Genomic DNA, 9,810 nt, shown 5'->3' with positions numbered 1-9,810 from the left:
CTCTACCCTATTGAGATCCTTATTTCCCAGCAAGTATGTTGGTTCCTTATTCTACCAACCAAAATCTACTATCTCACTTATGTTGAAATTCATTTACAAATTAGTCATTCCACAATTTGCACCCTGTATGTTGTCACAATCGTCCATTGTATGGATGCCTTTATAAATATTCAGATAATGCTGATTTTCAAGTTGTATTCCTAATGAATCCAAATTGTTATGCAAATTGAAAACAGTTGTTCTAGCAGCATAAACAAAAAGAAATTGCTGGAGAAACTCAGCAGGTCTGGTAGCGTCTGTGGAAAGAAAGTAGAGTTAATGTTTTGGGTCTGGTGGCCTTTCTTCAGAACTTGCCAGTGCCTCCCACATCCTAGGAAAGAGTTTTTTTGTTTTTTAAAAACCCATTCTTGAGACCATGAGAATGGGCCTTGCTTGTTTTGGTCCTGTTGTTATGGAAATGTGAGTAGGAAGGTATTGGGATGAAGACAGAATCCAGTTTGCCTGGAAGAAGCTGAGTGGTGAAGGATGTTTTCTAAAAATTTGTCCACAGGATGCGAGCACCCTCTGCCCATCTCTAATTACCCAGAGGGTCAGACCAGTCTGGAGTCATCAGACCAGGTAATCACTGCACATTCCTCTATGAAAGATGTTCATGAATCAGATGGATCTTTTACAACAGTCAGCTATGGTCACATTGTCTCCATTAAGGCAATTCATTACTCCAGATTTCATTTAATTCAAATTTTACCCTTGTGTGGGATTCAAACCCTTGCAACATTGGCCTGGGGTTTTTAATTTCTAGTCCAGTGTCATTAACATTATGCCGCCACCACCACCTCAGTGAAGTTACTGTAAGTATTAGTTCTCTACATGATGAAGGAGCAGCGCTCCGAAAGCTAGTGCTTCCAAATAAGCCTGTTGGACTATAACTTGGTGTTGTGATTTTTAACTTTGTCCACTCCAGTCCTCCACATCATTCTCTGTTGATGCTTGAATAGTGTGTTGTTTTGATTTTCAATACATTTAAACTGAGGAATATTATCACTGATAACTACTTGCAAGAACTTCAAAGGTTTTTATTTTGAGATTTACTAGAGTCTGTTGATTGGATAACTTTACACTGCTGGAAATTGTGATTATAATTTTCATTTTACCAAAGAAAGCCATCTCAAAATGAGGAAGACCCACTCAATAGAAACACTGACCGTTTCTCCCAACTCCAGGGAGAGTGTGAGGTACAACTTAGTTTCTTTCTCCATTGTCCTTCAGGAAAACTAACTCTTCCATTCCGTCAGCGACATCCTTCTCATAAGGAGCTGTGCAGGGGTGGAATGTGGTGCGATAGTGAGGGTCACTACGGACCGAACTGAGGAATCCAGCTGCCTCTGAGTGAGTTACATTATTGGCCAGAATCACTGAGCCTTTTGACAGCAGCCCCTCCTTCTCCAGCAGACAGAGGTTCCTCAGATAGTCTGCACCCTGTCCCTGGTTCAGAAACACAAAATCGAATGTCTCCACCCTGGGTGATGTCTTGAATTGAGGAATGACCTCAGTAGGAGATCCAGTAACCACTTGGAACTGGGGAGATGAGAGATCTGTCAGAACTGAATGTACAATGAGCCCCCCCCCATGTATTTCAGTGAGAGGGGCTTTGAACAGATGGACACTTGACAGCTATAAAGGTTCCACTGGATGGGAAGCCAGAGTTGTCAAGGTACTTGGTTTCTGTGGTTCAGTACATTGCCCTTGCCTTTCGATCAGGAAGGCAAGGGTTCAATTCCCATTCCAGCGATCTGCGTATGACACTGCAGTGAGAGAGAACGCTGCACTGACAGAAATGCAAGTTTGATGCCAAGTTCAAATAAGACCCATATGTAATGAACAATGAATGTCTTCTTCCATTTCCTGTGTAACAGGCTTGACTGGGCTGAATGGCCTCCTGCCAATGTTCCCCTTCAATGAGGAAGTATGAGATGGGACAGGGGTATGGGCTTGTGATAGCACCCTCCCTCCAAACCTAGTACTGGGATTTTAGTAACAGACAACCTTAGTTACCTGCGAGTGTTTCAGTCCTGCCACCAGGATCATTTCCTCAGCCACTTCAGCAGTTTTGGGATCTTGCTCCAAAGTGTACAGCTTCGCTTCGGGTTTGAGGTGCCTTGCAATGCGAATTGCAGAGTAACCACAATTCGTTCCCAGTTCAAGAGCCCTGACTGGGCAAGTACGCTGTACTACTGATTCGAGGATCTGACCTGCAAAACATCAACAGTTACAAACAGCAGCCCGTGATCAGTTTTCCATAGGCCAGAAGGAAGCTCTTTAGCCCATTCTGTCTGTGCTGGCATTTTGAAAGAGCTACTCAGTTTAAAAAAAACATGCAAAGTGAGTTTAAGTGGACAACACACACTTACAACCTTCTGCCCCAGTAGATGAATGTTCCAGTGCCACTTCAGAGGCTCTGAGCTCTGGAGATTGACATCCCAATGCAGTACAGGGGGAGTGCTGCACTGTTCGAAGTGCTGACCTTCAATTCAGATGATAATCTAAGAAGGCAGTTGTGGTTTTAGTTTGTGATTGTTTTGTGGAGAACAGCATTCCCTGAACTGACCTTGTCCAATATTTATTCCTCAGTCTGCATTACTAAAACTGGTTTGTGTTATATTTCTGTACCCCTGGCAGTTTGCAGTGCACACATCAGCTGATTTTTTATGCACTTTATAACTGTGGACATCTTTGAGGGAAAGTGGAATAAATATGAGGCACAGGAAGATACAAAACTAAGGGGAGACAGTCGGGTAGTGGAATTAGTTTTAGAATTAATACAGGTCTTGTGGATGGGAGTGGGATTAGTTTTGTGATTCACAGGGAGAGGGCAGTAGGATTAGTTTTTGGGATTGGTACAAAACTATAGGGAGAGTGTGGGATTAATTTAGTGATTCATATAGATCTAGGGGGAAGAGGGTAGGATTAGTTTTGGGATTGACACAGGGCTAAGGGGAGAATAGGGCAGTTTCATTAATTATGGAATTGATGTATAGCTATAGAGCAATGCGATTAGTTTGGTACAGATAGGAGGCTACAGGGAGGGTGTGGAGCAGTGGGATCAATTTTAGAATTTATGTGACAATGAGATTAGTTTGGATTTGATACAAGGCTTTGTGGACAGTGTGGGGCAGTGGGATTAGGTTGGGATTGAGACCGGGCTATGGGAAGAATGTGAGGGAGTGGAATAAATTTTGGAATTGATATAGAGCTACATGGCAGTGGGATTAATACATGGCTATGAGGGGATGGGATGGGTTGGATGTCCTGAATAGCTTTTATGACCCTTTCATCCTCTCGGATAGTCGGGAGGTTTTGATACAGTGAATAAGTGAGCGGACTCCACCTTTCTCTGGCCCGGTGCTGGTCACACACTCGTATTTGCCACACCACTCGTCCAATGTGTTTAGTACACTCTCAGGCTTCCCGTGCGTCGAGTTGGTCAAAACATAACGGAATGCCCGTTCTTCCGGGGAGATCCCGGTCAAACAGGTCCTCAACCAGCCCAGGAATCGGTGACGGTAGAAGCGGATCAGCCGGTGGTGATATCGGTTCGCTAGAGCAGTGCAGACGGGCACTAGGACTGCAGCCAGAACAGGAAGCCACATCTTAGCTGAGAGAGGCAGGATACATGAAGTGTTATTAATCTCTGCGGAAACTCAACATCCTGCAGCAATTACTCCTGAAACCATTTTCTGCTCAAGGTGTCTGTTGCTGCTCCATCAGTGGAACTCTATCGCCCCCTAGGTCGCAAAGCAGCCATTCCTGTGTATATTGCATATGTGAAAGCGGTTCTGTTTAGAACGTAGAATATGGGGTACAGAGGAACAGAGAGAAGTTGGTGTGTATATCCATGGATTCTTGAAGGCAGCAGGACTAGTAGATAAAGTGGTTAAGAAGGTATGGGGATACTTGCCTTTATTAGTTAAGGCACTGAGGAAGGAGTTATGATGGAGCTGTATACCGTATAATGTTAGGACACAGCTGGATTTCTGTGTGCAGTTCTGGTCACCACATTACAGGAAGGATGTGATTGTATTGGAGGGAGTGTAGTAGAGATTCACCAGGATGTGGCCTGGCCTGGAACAATTCAACCATGAACAGAGATTAGCTAGGCTGGTGTCACTATCCAGGAGAGTGGAGAAGGTGGGGTGACTTGATTGTGGCATACAGAGTTATGAGGGGGTTAGATAGGGAGGATGTTTTACCCCCATCAAGGGGTCAGTAACCACAATGCTCCGTTTTAAGGTAAGGAGCAGGAGATTTAGAGGGGATTTGAGGAAATATCTTTTCACCCAGCATGTTATCTGTAACTTGCTGCATATAAGGGGACTAGAGGCAGGAACCCTCAAGACATTTAAGAAGTAATCAGATATGCACTTGAAACACCATATCATACAGGACTATGGGCTAACTGCTTGAAATTGTGATTTGAATAGATAGATGTTATTGACTACAATAGACAGAATTAGCCAAACTGTCTGTATACTGTAAAACTTTTATGATGCTATGTGTTATGACATACCTCTCAAGAAGATGGGACTTGAATCTGGACCTTCTGGTTCAGAGATAGGGACACTAACACTGTACTACACCAACCGTCATTCATAGGTAAAGATCAAGGGAGTCTGTCCTAAGGTCAGTACTGAGGGACTGCTTCATTGTTGATTTAGTTTGATTGTTGTCACATGTACCTCAGTACAGTGAAAAGTTTTGTTTTGTGAGCAGTACAGATAGATCATAACATACAAGGATATACAGATCATAGGGTGTTTAGTCAGAGCAAGGCATTCAAGGTTACAGCTGAACAAGATGTGCACAAAAGCATGATCAACATTAGATTTGAAATTAAAGAGGTCCATTCAACAGTCTAACAGGGGTGGGGAGGAAGGGAGAGTACTGAGGGAGTGCTGCACTGTTGGTTGGTCAGAAATGAGGAGGTGCTGCACTGTCGGAGGACCAGTACTGAGGGAGTGCTGCATTGTCCGAGGGCCAGTACTGAGGGAGTGCTGTATTGTCGGAGGGTCTGTCTTTTCGGTGAAGCATTGAGCTCAGGCCTCTCAAAAGGATATCATACCACATTTGCCAAACTGTGGATCATGACCCCACTGAGCCGACAATGGATACAAAGAAGCTGATTGCCTTTGGTTAGGCGTGAGTCTGCTTTAAATCCTGGTATTTCTTTGGTGTTGGTGGACATAGCCTAATCGACTGTTCTCTGAAGTTCAATTGCTGCAGCAAAAAAAAAGTCAGTGAAAAGATTCTTTTTATTTCTTTCATGGGAACCCTGCCTTTACATTAACATCCAAATATTTCACCCCTGTTCCCCCACATTCAGCCCTAGCCAAGAATAAAGCTTCCCCAACCTCCATCTGCTCAAATCAGAGGCATTAAGAGGGACCAAGAAAATATTTTGTACTGAAATAAAATATTCCATTTTGATGAAGAACAGAAATGCTGCTTTGCGGTGTGCTTGAAGTTGATTCAGTTTCAGTCACTTTGCTACAAAGCCTTGAGTGCTGAAATATGAAAATCTAACACACTAATATCAACTATATAACATTATTGTACCGCAAAGGGTTCATAAGAAACTTGAGCCAATAAACAAATACATTGTCACTCCCTTCATAGTAGAAGACACAAGCAACATTAAAATAACGAGGATCCAAGTTGCAAGATAAAGAGGCATGTCGAGTCCTTACCCTGAATAGAGATAAAAATATTCACAGAGTAGTCTGTCAACCTTTACTCTCTAGCTGGCTGGGAATTTGTCCTGTCTGGGATCGTCCGGGTTTGGAATCCAATTGAATTGCCGTGCTTGTTAGTACTGAGACCCCTTCTGGCTGCAAACCTTCAGCTCAAAGCAGCATCAGGTGCGGCTGACAGCTAGTGTCAGTACTTGAACCAAAATAATCTGCCAATTCCAACTGCATTCACTATGCAGTCTTTCACTGACAGAGCCAGAAATTGGGCAAGGAGCAGGCCATTCAACCCCTCAGGTCTGTTCAAACATTTTATTGGATCATAGCTGATCTGTAACTTATATCTATTTACCAACATTTGCTCCATTTTTCTTAATATTCTGGCTGAGCTATAATCCACTTCAGTCATAAATGCCATAATGGAGCCCCAGCATTTGCAGCTTTCTCAAAACAGAGTTCCAGATTTTCACCATTGTGTTCAGAATTCTCTTCTCTCAGGAATAGTGGGGGCTAGGTCATTGAATATATTCAACGCTGAGTTGGACAGATTTTTGATAGACAGGACGGTCAAGGGATATGCATAGTGAGGAGGGCTGGTGGTATTGTAGACAGTAATGTGTTGTTGAGGCCAAATCAGCTCATCCGTGATTTTGTCAATGGTGAAGCAAGGTGAAGGGGCTGAATGGTGCCCTTCTGCCCCTATTTCTTGTGTGTGCTTGAGAACCTTGGTCCATCTTGATCCCTGGCTAATATGTCCATGTGTAATGGTCAGTAAAACTCACAAGCTTTGATGGTAAGGAGATTGTTGATCTCATATGGCATCACATCCAAACCTAGCCTCTGTGCACACTCCTCTGCAAGCAAGGACACCTTGGTATCTTACCAGAGAGGTCAAACCAACAACAACTTGGACTTATAGAACACCTTTCACACACTGAAGTCACTCCAGGCACTTCACAGGAGGGAAACAAAATTTGACTCTGACAGGCAATCAAAATCTGATTGGTCAGAGATCATTTTAAATAAACATCTTAAAAGAGGAAAGAGGTGGAGAGATTTAAGGAGGAGATTCTTAAAATTATGTCCCCTAGTTTTTAGCATAATTTTACAAATAAGATGTCTCCCTCTTAAGACAGAGATGAGAAGAAATATTTTCTCTCAGACATTTGATGGACTGTGGAATTCTCTTCTTCAGCAGGAACAGAAGGCTGGTCTTGAAATTTATCCAAGGTTGAGTTAGATAGGTTTCAATAATCAAGGGAGTCAAGTGTTATGGAGGTTAGATAGCAGGTTGTGCTTAGACCACAACCTGATCAACCACGATCTTATTGAATGGTGGAGCAGGTTTGAACAGCAACATGAACTATTTCTGCTCTGTTTCTTTACAGGAGCCAGACAGTTGAAATTGCAGGGTATTGATGAAATCACATCTTGAATACAGTGTGCAGTTTTGGTCTCCTTACTCGCCCTTCGGCTGAACATGACGCCAAGTTAAATTATTCCTTTCTGCCTGCCCTTGGTGCCCATATCCTTCCATTCCTTGCATATTTATGTACTTATTTAAAAGTCCATTAAATGCCCCTATGTATCTGTCTCCACCACTACCCCGGCAGTGTGTTGCAAACTCCTCCCACTCTCTGTGTAAGGGTCAATTTAATTGAAATGTATAAGATCGGGAATGGTATTTACAAGGTGGACGAAGAAAGGATGTTTTCTCTTGTAGGTCAGTCCAAACTTCAGGGGCACTGTTTTAACATTAGGGGTTGTCCTTTCATGGCAGAACTGAGAATTGTTTTTATCTCAGAAGGTTGTGTGACTTTGAAACTTTCTACCTCAGAGGTTGATGGAGGTCAGGTTATTGAAGATTTTTAAGAGAGTCGGATAGATTCTTGTTACACAGGGGAATCAAAAGTTATTGGGAGTAGATCAGAACATGAAATTTGAAACAAAGATTAGCCATGATCTTATAAATGGTGGAGAAGTATGGAGGGACTGAAAGGTTTACTTCTGTTCCTTTCTCGATACAGTAGCCAATCTCAGAGCGATTAAAAATTAGGGTTGCATAAGAATTAAGAACTGGCAAGTGCTGAGGTCTCAGAAGGCTGTCGAGTAGAAGATGTGACAAAGGGTCAGGAACATGAAAGGTAATTGAACACAAAGGATTTTTTTTGTAGTTGCAGGATTTAAAGCTTTCCTGGGTTTACCATGATCCAGAAGAGAGAGAGAGAGATGCGAGGTTGCCGGGGTGAAGACTCAGTAAGACTTGCAGAGTTTCTCTTCTGCAGATACTGATGGAGGCCAGTTTGTGAATGAAGTGTGCGCATGCACCACAGCGAGAGGGCTGATTCACCATCGCGCTGCACTCTGGGATATGAAGTCCGCCATTAACACAGCTGGTCATGCCATACAGCAAACATTTCCGCCCCTTTCGATACTGACCATCCGACCGGCGCACCAACTGGATGCATCGGCCTGGTATCTTTCTACATTAAATACTTCAATGTAATTCTAAATAAACAATTTATACTTTTTATTCTATTTAAATACATTTTAATAAAAAAAACACAACCCTGTCAGTAGCACATGCAACAACTGGCCGCAGAAGCAATTCCAACATTTTAATAAACATGCCGGGTAAGATATCAGTTTGACTGGAAGAGATTTGAGGGGATGCCCACCTCTGACATGATCACCATTTTAAAGAAACGTTTAGGAACACAGGGCAAGAGAAAGCCATTCAACCTCTGGAGCCTGTTCCGCCATTCAATGAGATCATGGCTGATCTATAGCTTAACTCCATATACCATGAACCATATACCAATTTTGGACTTTGGCCCATATCCTTCAGTACCTTTGCTTAGCAAAAACAAACGATCTCCATTTTTAAATTAACAACTGATGTAGCAGCCTCTTAGCAAATCCCGAGTCAAGTCGTTCCTTAACATAATATTAAAAATTTAATTAAAAAAATTAAAAGTTAAACATACCGTTTAGGTCCGGTTGCTAAGGGAGCCCACTCAGACGGAAGAGCCATACAACGTGACAGACCGGAAGGCTTGTCAAGTTAAAAATATTCCGGAAACATCAGGCGCCCTCCAGCAGAAAGTGGCAGAATAAACTTGTACCTTCACGGCCAATTGCGATTTTAAATTATTCTATGAACTTTCCAAAGGAAACTTCAACTTCAAGTACAGAAGTTATCAGGCTTGTCAAGTTAAAAATGTGCCGGGTATATCAGGCGCCCTTCAGCCGAAGGTGGTGGAAATAAATCACAGAATTGTTACAGTGCGGTGCAGGAGGAGGCTGTTCCACCTACCGCGTCTGCATCGGCTCTTCGCGTTTCAACCCCGCGCCAGTCTTCTGCCAATTCCCTCTGACCTTACATATTGTTTCTATTTAAATAATCATCCAATACCCTCTTGAATGCCTCCGCCCACACTTCTCGACAGCGTATTCCAAACCCTAATTACAAACTGAGAACTTTCTACTCAAATTGCATTTGCTTCTTTAATAACTTTCGTTTCTTTATAACTGTGCCCTCTGGTTCTTGATCCTTTTATGATTGCCCCAAAAAATCATACTACCACTGTTGCAGGCAGTGCGTTCCACGCCCCTACTACTCTGAGAAAAGAAACTACCTCTGATATCTGTCTTATATCTATCACCCTTCAATTTAAAGTTATATTCCCTCATGCTAGCCATTGCCATCCGAGGAAAAATGCTCTCACTATCCAACCTGATCTAAAACCTCTGATGGTCTCATATGTCTCAATTAAGTCACCTTTTAACCTCCCCCTCTCTGATGAAAACAGCCTCAAGTCCCTCAGCCATTCCTTGGAAGACCTTCCCTGCATACCAGGCAACATCCCAGTAAACCTGAACCCTTTCCAAAGCTTCCACATCCTTCCTATAATGTGGTGACCAGAACTGTACGCAATATTTCAAATGTGGCCGCATCACAATTTTGTACAGCTACAGCATGATCTCATGGTTCCGAAACTCAGTTTCTCTACCAATAAAAACTAACACACCATATGCCTTCTTAACAACCCCATCAACCTGGGTG

At 42.8% G+C, this 9,810-nt stretch overlaps 1 protein-coding gene across 3 annotated transcripts; it reads right to left on the bottom strand.

Annotated features, from left to right (window-relative positions):
- Positions 1–1,073: 1,073 nt before the first annotated feature.
- Positions 1,074–9,049, bottom strand: LOC140491892 (transmembrane O-methyltransferase homolog). Of its 3 annotated transcripts, none has more exons than XM_072590329.1 (4): positions 8,732–9,049; positions 3,389–3,655; positions 2,056–2,252; positions 1,074–1,578 (listed from the first exon to the last, which is right to left on the bottom strand). In XM_072590329.1, exons 2-4 carry the CDS (start codon positions 3,648–3,650, stop codon positions 1,243–1,245), a joined length of 795 nt encoding a protein of 264 aa, XP_072446430.1. In that variant the 5' UTR covers positions 3,651–3,655; positions 8,732–9,049; the 3' UTR covers positions 1,074–1,242. The 3 variants fall into 3 exon arrangements, with proteins under 3 accessions (XP_072446430.1, XP_072446432.1, XP_072446431.1); XM_072590331.1 differs by lacking the exon at positions 8,732–9,049 and adding an exon at positions 7,949–8,029; XM_072590330.1 differs by lacking the exon at positions 8,732–9,049 and adding an exon at positions 5,745–5,990.
- Between the last annotated feature and the right edge of the window lie 761 nt (positions 9,050–9,810).

This window comes from Chiloscyllium punctatum, chromosome 20 (genome assembly GCF_047496795.1).
Source record: "Chiloscyllium punctatum isolate Juve2018m chromosome 20, sChiPun1.3, whole genome shotgun sequence".
Taxonomy (NCBI): Eukaryota; Metazoa; Chordata; class Chondrichthyes; order Orectolobiformes; family Hemiscylliidae; genus Chiloscyllium; species Chiloscyllium punctatum.
Note: the sequence above shows the minus strand (reverse complement) of the source record. Positions and strands in the feature narration are given on the sequence as shown.

What these genes read in the sequence shown, in the direction of transcription:
- LOC140491892 (XM_072590329.1), bottom strand. Translation starts at nt 3,650, where the DNA reads ATGTGGCTTCCTGTTCTGGCTGCAGTCCTAGTGCCCGTCTGCACTGCT. An exon ending in CAGCACCGGGCCAGAGAAAG is followed by an intron (nt 2,253 to 3,388) that starts GTGGAGTCCGCT and finishes GATGTTTTGCAG; the next exon opens with GTCAGATCCTCGAATCAGTA. An exon ending in CAGGACTGAAACACTCGCAG is followed by an intron (nt 1,579 to 2,055) that starts GTAACTAAGGTT and finishes TCATCTCCCCAG; the next exon opens with TTCCAAGTGGTTACTGGATC.